The 15,481-nt window shown below is 46.2% G+C and overlaps 1 protein-coding gene across 1 annotated transcript in view; it reads right to left on the bottom strand.

Moving 5' to 3' along the window:
• Nucleotides 1–15,481, bottom strand: part of LOC135825266 (uncharacterized) — a gene marked incomplete in the record, with an annotated part of 38,884 nt that overhangs the window by 9,086 nt on the left and 14,317 nt on the right. Inside the window, 10 exon segments of the mRNA XM_065338006.1 lie at nucleotides 2,359–2,436; nucleotides 3,260–3,341; nucleotides 3,671–3,777; nucleotides 4,534–4,642; nucleotides 5,623–5,703; nucleotides 8,595–8,682; nucleotides 11,657–11,723; nucleotides 13,121–13,169; nucleotides 13,928–13,973; nucleotides 15,388–15,456. Coding sequence (XP_065194078.1) covers nucleotides 2,359–2,436; nucleotides 3,260–3,341; nucleotides 3,671–3,777; nucleotides 4,534–4,642; nucleotides 5,623–5,703; nucleotides 8,595–8,682; nucleotides 11,657–11,723; nucleotides 13,121–13,169; nucleotides 13,928–13,973; nucleotides 15,388–15,456 — 776 coding nt within the window.

Below are 15,481 nucleotides of genomic sequence, written 5' to 3'. Positions count from 1 at the left end.
CGGGCAGGAACAGAATCCACTGCGCGTATTGGCTCACGAACTTGGCGCATGCTTCGTACATACAAGGACAATGGCAAGAGCGGGTTACATACATGATTGTGTGGAGCGCGGGTGCATGCATGCTCTTTGGCCTGGATGCACACGAGAAAGACGTACCAGTCACTCATACTAGGGCAGAACCGTTGTTCGTTCAACCTTTGCCGCAGGATTCCTCGGGACTGCCCTCGTACTCGTGCAGTAACCCGTACCTACTTTGGGGTCATGAGGGAAATGGACGTTCCTTTGCCGAGTAATGAGTGTGCCGGAGCATTTGCTGGAGCCGCTTTAGAATGCCATACCCAACAATTTTATCCCATAACGCACCTGCAGCGCTTCACTAGGCAACCTTTTGCGCAGCGGATTTGAGCTTCCTTGCCGCCTGGGTGGATTGGGCCTCATCAATCCAAGGACCTTGTGCGCGCAAGTTGCTTCTTCCAACCCGCATCACAGAGTCCCTCACCGACAGGATTTTGGCTGGAGAGAGGATCCTCGGAAGTGCTTTGACTTAATAAGTACGGCTAAGGCTGATGCGAGGGCGGCGACACGTCGGGCACAGATTGCTGGGAGGGGGGCTGTGATGAGTAATTCCTCCGGGGCCCTGCTCAAAAGCATTGATGTAGCGCGTGAGAAGGGATCGTCGAACTGGTTAACATGTCACCCAATAGGGAAGTATGGATTTAGTCTCAGCAAACAGGAGGTTGGGAATGGGTTGGGCCCCCGTTTGGGGTGGGCAGCTGCAATGCTTCCATCTCATGGCTGCTGTGGCCATGAAGTCAATGTGACGCACTCGCTTTCCTGTTCCCATGGAGGTTTACCGTCGATAAAACGTAACACTATCCGGGACACAACAGCGTATTTGTTGGATTACTTGTGCTCAAATATCTCCATTGAACCTGTGTTGCAGCCGTTGACTGGCGAGCAGTTGAGATATCGCACTGCTAATGTGGAGCGCCATGCACGACTGGTTGTGGCTGCTTGTGGTTTGTGGGGCAGTCAATTCGAGCGAACCCTTCTTGATGTTCGGGTATTCAACCCATATGCTCGTTCAAATTGATCTGCACCGCCTAGCACTGTGAACCAACGCCACGAGAAAGAAAAAAGACGTCATCATGTGGCCGCTCTTCTGGCAGCAAAGAAGTCCGAGCAGTATTGTCACGTCATGGCCTATGTTCGATGTAAGTTGTCTTTCTCGCTACTTAGTTCTTGTAGTATGTGTGTCCGAGGCAGCAGGAAGCTGTTCGGACGTCCCGTAGTTCTGAAGGCCGGTGCTTCGTCTGCTGCACTGGCTGTGTTGGGAGGCCAGGTTCCGGTTTAAATGAATGGATTCCACTGCTACGCGTTTTGAGGAGTTTTACGTATTTATGCTGGTGCCTTTTATGTGCTCCGTGTGTGGCTGGTTGGGTTCTTTTCTTTAACTTTGGGTTATTTTCATTCTTTGGGGTTTTCGTTCCAGTTTTTATTTATTGATCGTGATGGTATTTTCGCCCATACCAGAGGTTTGTGGAGTTCATCATGTGAGTACTAGCCGAGTGCAACTCTAAAGCCTAGTTCACATTCGACGCAACGCTGACGTAAGGGCCTGTCGGGACGGCTTGGGTGAGCTGTAATATCTTGTACGATTCGTACGACACGACATGCAACAGTTGTTGCAATGTCTAATGCCGAACGGCGCGAGTCATAAGGCACGGTCCGTGACGGGGTGAATTTTGGACCTAATTCTCGTTTCTCACGAATTCTTTTAAATTATTTCTATTTGAAAGAAGCGGAATCAAGTCTATTATACCAGTTTTTTTCATGAACACCAAATATTAGCCCTGAAAAGTGTGGTATCCAAATATTAGCCACAGGAAATGATAGAATAGTGCGTCTGTCACGCTCCTGAACTATTCCTAAATACAATAAGCGACATGATATCTTATCTTGCTAAAGTTCAACTCAAGTCGGTATGGCCATTCTGTGAGTTATCATGGGAAGCACAGTGTTCGAAATGCTAAAAAGTTCCAAGTACGAATCGGGAGTAGTTGGCGCACGATGCCGTCTCCTGTTCACACTCAAATTGCAGCCGTTTTGTACGCTTGTGTCCCCGTCTAGGGTATGAAAAGTTGAATCGATCCAACTCTTCCCGTCGCCTCACGATCTGTACCGTAGTACGGTTGCGTTCCCGTTCGTGGTGTTCACATTGGACGCCGTCAGGCCGTCCCGTCGCTTCCCGTCGATCATTACGTCGCATCCCGCCGCGCTCCGTCGAATGTGAACTAGTCTTAAATCTAAATCGTACAAATAAACACATTACCACTGCACATTTGGCATGATACTTACAACATGAGGAGCAGCCTGCGACGTTCCCGTCTTTTGCCCATGATTGTTTCCGGCGATGGTTGATTCAATTTGATGACCCTGGGCACAGATGAAATGAACAATGACACAGCAGGGTTTACCAGAAATCCCGGTAGTTTGTATAGTGCATGGTAGGCAACAGGCAAGAACCTTGCACGGGGCACGGGGCACGGGGGGGGGGGGGGGGGGGGGCTAAAACGTCCACCTAGGTTGAGCATGCACATAATGCCCATGAATGACATGCACCAGCCATCCGTGCACCTCCCCCCCCCCCCCCCTGAAAGGGGTACAGGTCGTCCCCGTTAATACGAGTCCGGTTAGTACATAAACCCCATTTGTGCATAATAAATCTCAAGTCCCGGACGAAACGTGGTGACTTCCTAAAAAATTTGTCGGTTAGTACATAATTCGTTAGTACATAAACCGCGTTAGCCCGGCTTGAACACAACATAACATAGTGTATACATGTCTAACTAAAACCATATTCGAAGATGTGGACTTTTACAACAGGCTTTGAAACCAATGACATTCAACCTGTCTGCCCTGGTGTAGCAAGATCTTAAAAAATGTCCCCTTTTTCAGATCCGCTCTTCAACAGGCTTTGCACGATGAGTGTTATCATGAGCTCTCGTAACATGCTGCTGTTCACAGCCTGTAGTTGAGGACCCTGACCAATCCCTCCCACAAGGTGTAGCATTCTAATGTGGCATGGACCACTTTTAATATGCATGCCTTCATACAAGAACCAAATCCAGATTTCTACTGCAGCACTCTTGAGCCTTATATTACACTGGCGGAGAAGGTGATGATGTCCGGATTCAACAAATTATGACTTAAAGTCAGGTTGAACTCAGACATTGATCAACAGGAGGGTGCAACTCACAGGGGCATAAACCGCAACACATGGTCCTTGGTTGGAGTGAGGCTGACGCTCCTCGTTGGCTTGGTGGGCTCCCACTGCCATCCTGTGAAAGATCGTGGATACACGGGGAAATACAAGAATGAAACTCCAAGAAAGAGTTCTCAGCAATGTGAAAGTCCATACAGCTTTAGCATAGAGATTTGCAACTACAGGAGCTGCATATGTTCTCAAATTCTGCACATGGGCTAGGATTAGTGCTAAACGATTCGGGAAACACATTAAAGCGGTCAGCACCAAGGAATGAGTACTTCCGGAGTATTACACTCTGCCTCCGTGGTGTTGAGCTTTGTCGGCACACTGGGTGCATCCTTCGGCAATCACCATCATCGTAACTATTATTAACCAGCGATCGCAGCAGCAAGCATGGCTTACAGTTGATCCTGTGGAGTGTTTCCACGGCTGGTCACTGCAAGACCATTGCAAGCATCTGCTTGAAACAGCAAGTTGTTGTTGCCAGCCGACATTGTAACATAAATACCCTGCAGTATAAAGATAGTACATGCTAGTATAGACAGACACACCCGCAGTATATCAACAGGCTTGCTTTGCAGCCCCTACTCTCCCTGCTGTTTTGTTATTGTATACTATGTTGTCTTTTCCCCTTCTGACGAGTAGGTTGTGTAAAGAATTCGGTTGGACACACCCATTCCCATAGCGCTGCACATCACATCCGAACCAGTTCCGTTATTTTTACAACGTTTCGGCACTTGGTTTTTCACAGATGAAGCTGCAGGAAGCCTCAGCCCTTCTTCAAACTAGGTTGTGTACTTAGTACAAAAAAAAACAAAAAACAAAAAAGATAAAATAAACACATATCAACATGCAGCATTAACAGAGTAACACATAGTATTGTCAGATACACAGGCATTATAGATACGTGCACAGACAGTATTGACAGATATTTGCCTGGGCAGTGACCACAGGTTAAAAAAAGAGGCTAAAACACATGCACTATCCACAGATCTACACACAAAATCAACAGATACACAGTCAGAATAATATTATACGACTGAATAGTGACCCCATGAAAAATCTTCTACAAGGTCTATGAATTTAGTGTGGTTCCATACATTCCATTGGCAATCCTACCCCTCGCACACACAAACAATTGAAAAAAAAGGTGTATAGTCCCGAAACAATAAGGGTGTCAGTTTGAACAAGCTGCACATCGATAAGACGTACTCCGTGTGTAACAATCAACTAGGCAAGACTGAGAATCACAGTCGTGCACTTACCGTTCTGCTCAGCTGTCTTAAACCTTGCACGACTTCCGGCACTTGGTAGTTGATTTTTGCTGCAGGGCGGGCATCTGCTGGTCTAAACCTATTGAATGACATAGACATGCTGTTCATCACAGGGAAAAACACAGCAGGACAGCAAAGCGTGAGATGAAAGGGATAAAAGTCTTCAGCTTCACAACATGTAAATCTCACGCGTTAACCCCATAGGCGTTCTAAATCATGGACTGCATGCGAGCTGTGTTTTGTCGCCAATTATGACAATACCAACACGCCATAGAACCAGAAATGAGCGTTTTCAGGAAGCTGGTCTTTAGGAATCACTGCAAGGGGTCGTACAAAATCTGAGATTATGGATAGGTTCCCAGTTGCAGGGCTGCCACTTGCTCCGATTTTTCGGAAATCGTCCGACTTTTGACCGCCTGTCGGACAAACCGATCGATTTTGTTCCCAAAGAGGGACAACCGATTATTTTATTTTGAGCGCTTTTTAGTCCAGTTGGCCATTTGGCGCTTTCAGGTCTCGTTTGGCCGGTCATTGTACATGTACATGTACATGTAGCTGTAAAAATGCACGCGTGCTTGCATGTGTCTGGACAGTTAAAAATGTGTTTTGGGGCCCCAACAGCAAGCCATCTTCCTAAAAAAATTCACCGGGGGACACCCCGAACCCCGTCAGATTATTCTCCCTGCAAAAGTGGCAGCCCTGCAGTTGGCTTTGAGCTGCACATCTGAAAACATTGAAAGCACATTGAAGAAAGGGGAACCTTTGTTGCAACTCAGAATTTCATGTTTTTTCACGAACATCGGGCAATCTGCCAAACGACCTGGAAGATGCGGGAATGCTCCACGTAGCATGATATAGCCCTGACGGCAGGTGCATTGTGGTCCATTCGAAGGATGTGTCCTAGCTTTTGCACTTTGCGGCGCTCTATGCTGTCTATTACTGCACGCCAAGAACGCCATACATTTTTTTAATTAACTTAATTCCAGTAACTCAGCAATCTTCTCGTGTTGTGTAATGTAAGTTTTAGATGTACAAGACAACACCAGTATAAATATATAACTGCAAGGTAAAGGCACTTACTTCACCACGAATTTAGCCGGACTATTCTGACTTGCTGCAGCATGGCGGCGAATGATGTTTTCGAACGCGTTAGTCATGGACCTGGTCAGAAGTCAGGGGAAGCAATGAAGGGACAGATTATATCCTTAGTCAATCAAACTTCAAATGAACTTCTTCCCAAGCAACTGTCTAAATCGATCTCTTTTTATCCTTGGTGTATTTATATATTCTTCTTTGCACTCTTCTATCAGCAGTTTAGTGTAGTGAATTATTTGAGAGAGGGAGAGACAGAGACAGAGAAAGAGAGAGAGAGAGAGAGAGAGAGAGAGAGAGAGACAGAGAGACAGAGATCTCTCTCTCTCTCTCTCTCTCTCTCTCTCCACATCTCCCCGGATGAGGGGACAGAGACACAAAAGAAAGAAAATAAATGACTTTAAAATTGTCTATTGAACCGCCCAGACAAGTTGCACACGCAGAGCCCGAATGGACAATCCAGCTCTCTCTCTCTCCCTCTCTCTCCCTCTCTATATCTACCTCTTTCTCTCTCTCCCTCTCTCTCTCTCCCTCTCTCTCTCTCTCTCTCTCTCTCTCTCTCTCTCCCCCTCTCTCGGTTCGTGCACTACGTCACCCTGATGAGGTCAGCAAAGCCGCGTACAGCTCAAATGTTTTGCTCGTTCCTTTGGTCTTGTCTGTGTTCCATAGGAAGAACATACTTGAAAGTATAAAGGGTTACGTGATCAAATCATCAGTTGAGATGTTTTGACAAAGTCGCGGCACGGCGATGCACTAGCGATTCATTAGTGACTCACGTGTACACATTGAGTCAAAAGTATTTAAGCTCCCAAGAGTGTTCAACTCCTGGTACCCTTTCTATGCGGTTTGCCGACGGTCAAAACTCAAAGCTCCCAAGAGTGTTCAACTCCTGGTACCCTTTCTATGCGGTTTGCCGACGGTCAAAACTCACATCACTTGGTGCACTGCTCCCGCTGTACGTTTCCAGCCCGTTGTTAAGAAGCAACGGAGTAATAAAAACAACATAGCACTACATGATAGAAACTCCCTTTGCTCATGTAATTTCCCAGCATTATCATGGCAGATGTTCGTATGGCACAGCCACAATCCTTCGTTGAACCTGGTACGAGAACGTACCTGAAACATGTGACGTGAGTTTCCTCCATCAGAGACCCCATGTGCAGAGTGGCGCCCTCCTGGGAGTTGATTTACCTTTGAAAGCGCCCATAAGCAGTTCTGCTCTATACCTAGCGCACGTAAGCGGTTCCGTAATTCCAGTGACTGATCGCCACGACTTCTTTCGCATAGAAAAAAGTGCGTACGTGAAAGCTCAGCAGACGAAGCGCAGACTATGTGCGAGAGGGTGTATACAACATTGTTTGTACGCCTTTGTGCAGACACAGCCAGATTAGCAGTTCAGCTGTGAGAGCGCCTTCACTAGCCATTTGTAGAAGATATTGATATCCGGATGATGCTCCAGAATCTCAATAGAAAAGGGATTCCTTTTCGAAAGTAACCCTAGTGTATAACCACACCAGTCTTTCAGAAACGAACGTTTCCAAAAATCCTACATCAACCGCTGAAGAGAAGGGAAGGAAGCCATTCAGTTAAGATGCTTTAGTTCCACAATACTGATGTAGAGTGCGTCGATGCATACACCGTAAAGTTCTCTGCAAACAACTACTTCGCAGCAAACGCCCACCCCAGCGGGTCCATACTATTTTCATCTTTTTCAGGTTGTATAGTTGTAGAAAGCTGGTATGAAGGACGAATGCGTACGAGAACGACTGTAATGCCTACACCGCCTATGTCATACCCGCAGGCTGTGCAAAAGCGATTGTCATTATCTTGCTGCAAAAGAAAACCTTCTTTTGAGATTTCCCTTTATTCGATAAACGAGTCGTCTTCATTATTATACTACTAGTTTGTTCTCCATGTGGTAATGCCGTACAATCCATCTGTTTGTTCTCCATGTGGTAATGCCGTACAATCCATCTGTTTGTTCTCCATGTGGTAATGCCGTACAATCCATCTGTTTGTTCTCCATGTGGTAATGCCGTACAATCCATCTGTTTGTTCTCCATGTGGTAATGCCGTACAATCCATCTGTTTGTTCTCCATGTGGTAATACCGTACAATCCATCTGTTTGTTCTCCATGTGGTAATGCCGTACAATCCATCTGTTTGTTCTCCATGTGGTAATGCCGTACAATCCATCTGTTTGTTCTCCATGTGGTAATGCCGTACAATCCATCTGTTTGTTCTCCATGTGGTAATGCCGTGCAGTCCATCTGGTTTTCAAACCATGAAATTATTCCTGCAGCGCCACGAATGTGACGATGTTGCGCTTTCAGAACGGAATGGTAATTGCTCTGACGAAGCGTCATTCGACGACCTGGCCGGTCGCAGTATTGCAGTTGCAAGGCGAACAGGGGGAATGCCACAGAAGCTACACCTACAAAGTCGCTGCTAACTTGTTGAAAATTCTGAAGTGGTCGAGAAAAACCATTGCCTTTACCACAAGCTTGCGCTTTGCATGATTCGGAAATAATGGCTTAAAACACCACCAGAAGTGTATTTGGCTCCTGCAATACTCTGTTCTTCGCTACCTTGTTATTCGGAAGAAACTCCCTTTTGGATTTGCGAAATAATCCACCAACATCATGAAACCACAACGAGCTAGCTCGCAGCTAGTGCCCAACGAGATTTTGAAACAAGGAAAATGGACATAGTTTACCGTAGCAAAGCGCTGTTCGCGATACAGTGTGCGAAGCACTTTCGTACAGTAGGGGTGGCAGTGCATGGGGTCAGTGCGTGCAGGCCAGCAGATCTTGCAAAAATAGGGTGGGTGTTTGCAGCGGACATTGCGGCACTACTTTTGAAATTGAATTCGCTTACACCTTTTTGTGGAATTACAAGTGCATGTCTTTTGCACAAGTTGACATTACTTTATCCCACTAACTACCTATACAGAAACTTACAGTGAGCCAATGAGGAATCGATTGTTCCCACGGTAGACGACAATTTGAGTGCCAGGCGCAATTCCATAGGTTTGCGACCCAATAATACCTGAAACAAGGAGAAGAGGTTTAAAGTCAAGAATGTGGTCACAGCAGTTCAACATCCTCGTGAAATGGGACCTGCAAAGTCAGCATTCTGACAGCGTAACTCGCAACGACTGTAGACTTTTTGCGCTTGGAGATTTTAACACTGATGTGCTTAACCCTTTCACTGCCACTGTTGACGAAAGTCGACAGCGCATTCATGCACTCTGAGTGCCACTGTCGACGAAAGTCGACAAGCAAACATGCAGTCCCCAGTGCCACCGTCGACTTTTGTCGACAGGCAGACTTCACCCAGTTTGGGCCACTATTTTTGACTATTGGAGATGTTTAGCCGTGGTAGAGGGCCACTAGGCCCTAGAAGAGGTCCATACCCATCGAAATACGCTGCCAGAAGCATGGGTTGCCATTTGAAAAAAATCGAACCAGCGTCGTTGAAAATGCGCATCTGATTTTTAGCCGAGCGGCGCGGAAGAAATCGGTTCTCACGCACTTCCACCTTGCTGAGTCGGTGCCAGTTTTTTTCTCTTTCCCGTCAACTTTCATTGCAAGGAGCATGACATTTGGTTCAGACTTGATGCCTAGCCATTGCCCAAGACTCCAGGCGGCTATCCATTGCGATAGGCGGTTGGAGTCACGGGTAGAGACAACCACACGACGGATTCCTCACGGACGCATTCACTGCAAACTTGGCGGAAACAGCGCTGGCGGCGCTCACCGAGTCCAGAACTAAACTTTTCCAAGAACTACCACGTTACAATGGCGACCAGCACAGTCAAGAGACACTACAGGTATGTCAGCTACAACATAATTATATTCTTTCTACAACGACACCTACCTCAAGCTCAATACCTGACGATCTACTGCAAGCTGATGCGAAAGTGCATTACACCCGCGAACGCCACGCTTGTCAACGGAACAGGGAAGCGCTTCACTCTCCGAAGTCGAAATGTATTCGGACTGCTGCTAGTCAGGAGAACAAACGACCACCATGGCGGCAGAACATTCCGCAGCTGTTCACCGACACGATCTGCTTCACCAAACGACTTACGATCGTTTCGTTCTCCGAGTTTTCTGGTGGCAGCAACTAGAATTTCGTCCGCAACAACAGGACGAAAGTCTCTCGCAACTGAAGTCCTGTTGCCACGAAGACCGAGAACATTCCGCACGCCATCTCTTCTGCTTCCAGTGTTGTAGCTCTCCGGTCCACTGGCAGATCTTTCAATCCCAGCTAACAAAAAAAGGATCTGCTTCTCTCTCCAAAACAACAACAACTAACTTTACTTCGCGAGTGTCCGGGCCGATCGTGTACATAGTGTATGTAGCGCATGCGGCGCACGGCGCACTTTCGCATGACATGACATGCATTTTTGCACAGCGGCTGGCGCTAGAGCGCCCAGCACGGTTGTACTTCGGATTTTGCGATTTTTTTCTACGGCAATGGCTTTCTTTATGAGTTGTCTACCTACGATGTATACTTTGGAAAGCGATATTCCGTACAGAAAGTACCAAAAAATCCATGAGAAGTTGGCCTTTCGATTTTTCGAGCTGGAGGCAAAAAGTGCCTGGCAGGGAGGGGGTGTACAGCTCAGCTGACAGCCTGGCAGGGAGCGCCTTGTCACCTTGAGTGGCCAGCTGGCAGTGAAAGGGTTAAATCCACTACAGTCCATTCAGAAAAAATGAACTTCTAGCTTTCGGCCATAAATGGGTCAAACGTTGAGTTTTTTTAGAATTTATTTCTGCAATCCTCTATGGAATCCTCTTCCAATTATGTTTCTGAAGTTTTTTTCTCCAAAAAGCAAGCCATAACAAGAATAGGATTTCGGCCAGGTTTTGCCTTCAAAGCATTGAATTGGGAAAAACTATGAAAATCCAGGCCGTTTGACCCAGTCTGCAACAGTGCATTGTGCGGTTCGAACCCCAGTTCAGGTACCCTTTTTGGACCCTTTTTCAAATTTCAAATTTCGCAGCACTGCACTGTGTACGATGAAATCACGAAAATCGCCAAATACGGGAGCTCGCCAGAGCCAGAGCCCATCTTTTTATGAATGGACTGTAGTAGCCATAATTATAAGCACCGGCTCAACCTGTGTACAGAGTTACACCCACACATTGTTGTGACCACGCAAACTCGACTGGCCAAGACTTGCCTTGACTTGGCATTAGCATAACGCCACTGCACCACATTGTGCCACAACTGTGGTATGGGTCGATGGAACCACACAAACACGCGCGCGCACGCACACACACACACACACAAACAACCACACAAACAAACACACAAACATGCGCACACACACACACACACACACACACACACACGCGCGCGCGCGCACGTACGCATGCACACATATGCACTCATGCACACACGCAAGCACACACACAGATCACAACAACCACCACCACACCGCACTACTCCACACTTAAAGAGCTGTTATGCAAAACCCGCGAAATCCATTTATTACTTTTCGGATAATGGCTAAAAAGGAAATATTTTATTTGCGGTTTGTATCTAAATCCATACTTGGATTCCAGTTTTGAAATGGTTCTGGTCAGATTTTAGATTAGAAATTTTGCCTGCTGGTGCCCCTAGACCTTTGCAGAATACTCTGAGTTGAAAATCTGCTTTCTCAAATTTGACGTTTATCAAGTTTGGGCATCTCAGCTCTTCACTTGTATGCGCACAAAATCTGTTTGGACGAATCCAGCATCTTAATAATCATAACTTGATGTGATTTGGGCAGACAGGCACAAATCAAATTCTAGATGACGGTCTATATACAGTGGCAGGTCTACTTCTAAGTCTGACTACTTTGGTTGATAGATGATACGGGTATCCTATGCCAACTCAGTCAAATAAGGAAGGGAATTGCTGAACGAACAATTTATTTCTCACAGCTCAATTTGTAGGCTCATGGAAGTCAGGAAGATTTTTCCAGAAGAAGTATTTTAGTAGTGATGTGGCTTGTATATACATGTACCTGAAACGTGTGTTCCGTGACTGCTTCCGGGCTGGTCCTCCAATGGCGTGTTTGCTCTCTCTGCAGGCTGCGATATTTACAGTCAAAGTAAAACACACACACACACACAAACACACACACAAAGACACACACAAAGACACACACAAAGACACACACAAAGACACACACAAAGACACACACACACACACAAAGACACACACACACACACAAAGACACACACAAACACACACACAAAGACACACACAAACACACACACAAACACACACACAAAGACACACACAAAGACACACACACACACACACACACAAAGACACACACACACACACAAAGACACACACAAAGACACACACAAAGACACACACAAAGACACACACAAAGACACACAATAAAACACATACATGTTCAGGTACACATACACATGTACACACACAAGCATGCACGAGCGTACTCACCCCTCCCCAGACACACACATACACATAAGCATGCACACATACACAAACACAGACACACACACACACACACACACACACACACACACACACACACACACCTACCCCCCCCCCCCCCCCCCCACACACACACACACAAACACACAAACAAACACACACATACAGACAGAGACAGACACACAGACACACAGACACACACACACACACACACACACACACACACACACACACACACACACACACACGCAAAATGAGACAATACTTCACACGTAAAAATCATACATTCATTCTAGATGCATAAACACACCCAGGATACCGTTCCTTGTCCAGCAATTACGCATTTGGATCATTGCAAATATGTAGTGAGGATAGCTCCAAAAACCACTGGAGGAGAAAAGCCGTCAAAAAAGTTTTTGTTTGGTCAACTATGCCTCTCAAATAATAAATACGGTTCCTGTCTGCAATGGCAACGTAGCCAGTTTTAGGAAAACAAATGGCCCAAACCATTGCTCCAAAGATAAGCGTACGCACGTGGCGGTAGTGCGGAGGAAGTATACATTCTGCATTGTGCGATCCATGCAATTATTCCTGCGACATATATGTATGAGGCCGGGCAAGGAATTAGAAATTCAGCCAGGTCTTACAAAATTCAGACATGTACACCGTGACAAAGTGTAACGAGGAGCAGGTCCAAAACTCGGATTTAGACCCTGAATCTGGGCAAAATAAGATCTTCAAATGCAAGTGGGACTGTTCTAGACGAATGGACTACTGTAAAAGCCATATATAGAACGAAGTGCTAACTCTAAGGAATTAACGAGGAGAAATCTGTCGTTAAAATAGAAATCGTTATACAGAAATCGATACATATACTGTCCTATTGAGCGTTGAGAATGAGTGAGAATCGTTACCTTTGGCACACGTAAACCAGTCAATTTTGGGAAATCGTTATATATGCGCCTCGTTAGAATAACGGCTTTTACAGTATAGTTGAAGTGCGGTCTGGTCCACTTACCCGATGTAAAGTGCCAGCGGGGAAGTCAGGATTGTTAAGATATATTCCGCTGAACAGCCATCAGAACAGTTAGACACACTCACAACAACGAAGATTTGCCGGCAAACCGTAAACTAGACAGAAATGCCAGTAAACATCAGTTTAACATACATTCGATACATACGCAGTAAACACTTTTCAAGGTGACCATTATTATAAGGCGACCACCTATCCCAGAGGACCACTTCACCCAAGACCAGGGGTTGTTATTTCAAACGACCCGGATAAGAAGACCACCTGTGCACGGGAGCGACTTTTGTAAGGTCCCTTGAGCAAGAATCGTTGAGAGATTTCGTAGTACAAAGAGATCTGCGCTTGAATGCCCAGGCACTCTGTACTCGTCAACTAACTTGCAAAACAGGCTGGGTTCCTGAAAGAGCAGCCAATCGCAAGGCGACACGAAAAACTTAAGTCTAGTATTAGCATAAGGAGCTCAAAGCAGGATGTAAAAAACTTGACTTTTACATGGATCGCTTTAGCCACTGGTTATCTGATAATGCCTTAAACTGTGTGTGCCACGCAGAATTGGCTTCGGCGCTTAGTTTGAAAACCTCCAAGTATGCGATAGTGAATCCAGCAAAGAGGGATCTAAAGGAGAGAGAGACTACATTATTCACTCCAGTGTCTGGAGATATGTAGATTTTGTAGAGAAAAAAAAAGAAGACGTTTATAAGAATAATGCTTGCTTGACAGAATGATACCCTGCACATTCTATTGATGGGCACACTGGTCCGCCGTCTCATGAAAACTTTCACAGCAATAACTTACTCGTCAATCACAAACGCTCGCACGTCCTTGCCAGCAATGTCTGGGTCTGAGGGTGGAAATACAACGGGACAAAAGTGAGAAATAATGTTGGCCGGCTTCTGGACAGCTTCACCATGGCCATACGGTGCAAGTGAAGCACTTTTTTTTTACGATAATGCACCCTCTGCAGATTCGGTGCCGAGTGAAACCAAGAGTGCATGAAAACTAGAGTGTGCAGCTCGGATGGGTTGCTGTCACGGCGAAATTCCGTGATTACATCATTTTAGTGATGAAGTGCGTACAAGCAGGATTCAAGCAGGTCTCTTTCTGCACAACTGCAGCTCAGTTGTACGCACTACGCCATTTCCCGCCTCTGATCTGCGCCAAATATGATGTAATCACGGAATTTCGCCGTGACAGACACCCATAGCAGAAAAGGCCCCAAGCTGCACACTCTGGTATAATGTACTCTTTCTTGGTGAAATACATGTCTGATAGATTACTCTTAGTATACAAGGAAAGCCGTGTCTATTTTTCCAGTAAGTTTAATCATCCACTTCGATCTTTATCTAGATGAGTATGGTGTGGCGTGAATCACAGACACCTGAAAGATGAGCACTTCCTTCCCCATCACCAATCCTATTATCATAGTTCCTTCAGTGTATTCGGCATCGTCTTCCGTATGATTTTTTGGAGGAAGGGAGAGAGAGAGAGAGAGAGAGAGAGAGAGAGAGAGAGAGAGAGAGAGAGAGAGAGAGAGAGAGAGAGAGAGAGAGAGAGAGAGAGAGAGAGAGAGAGAGAGAGAGAGAGAGAGAAGAGAGAGAGAGAGAGAGAGAGAGAGAGAGAGAGAGAGAGAGAGAGAGAGAGAGAGAGAGAGAGAGAGAGAGAGAGAGAGAGAGAGAGAGAGAGAGAGAGAGAGAGAGAGAGAGAGAGAGAAGAGAGAGAGAGAGAGAGAGAGAGAGAGAGAGAGAGAGAGAGAGAGAGAGAGAGAGAGAGAGAGAGAGAGAGAGAGAGAGAGAGAGAGAGAGAGAAGAGAGAGAGAGAGAAAGATACAGAGGGATAGATAGATATATAGAGAGAGACAGACAGACAGACAGAACAGACAGACAGACAGACAGACAGACAGACAGACAGACAGACAGACAGACAACAGACAGACAGACAGACAGACAGACAGACAGACAGACAGACAGACAGACAGACAGACAGACAGACAGGCAGGCAGGCAGGCAGGCAGGCAGCAGGCAGACAGACAGACAGAGAGGGAGAAAGAGAAACAGACAGAGATACAGACACACACAGTTAGAGAGATTACGAAGACAATCATGGTGGTGGTGACCCCGACTCCGACGTCAACCCACTTCTACAACAACAACCCCACAATGCAGTATATTTTTAACACGAATTGACAAAGAACGCGTATTTAGCTGAGGTGGCATCCTCACAGGTGAACGGCAATATTAAGAAAGGTATTAACTTACAGTCCACATCGTAATCCAAATTGGTACAGACTGGAACTGCAGCAGGCCAGTTACCAAGAGAGTTCGGGTCTACGGGCTCTGCCGCGACCTGCAA

This window comes from Sycon ciliatum, chromosome 9 (assembly GCF_964019385.1).
Source record: "Sycon ciliatum chromosome 9, ocSycCili1.1, whole genome shotgun sequence".
Taxonomy (NCBI): Eukaryota; Metazoa; Porifera; class Calcarea; order Leucosolenida; family Sycettidae; genus Sycon; species Sycon ciliatum.
The sequence above is the reverse complement of the archived record's forward strand: the minus strand, read 5'-3'. Positions and strand labels throughout refer to the sequence as shown.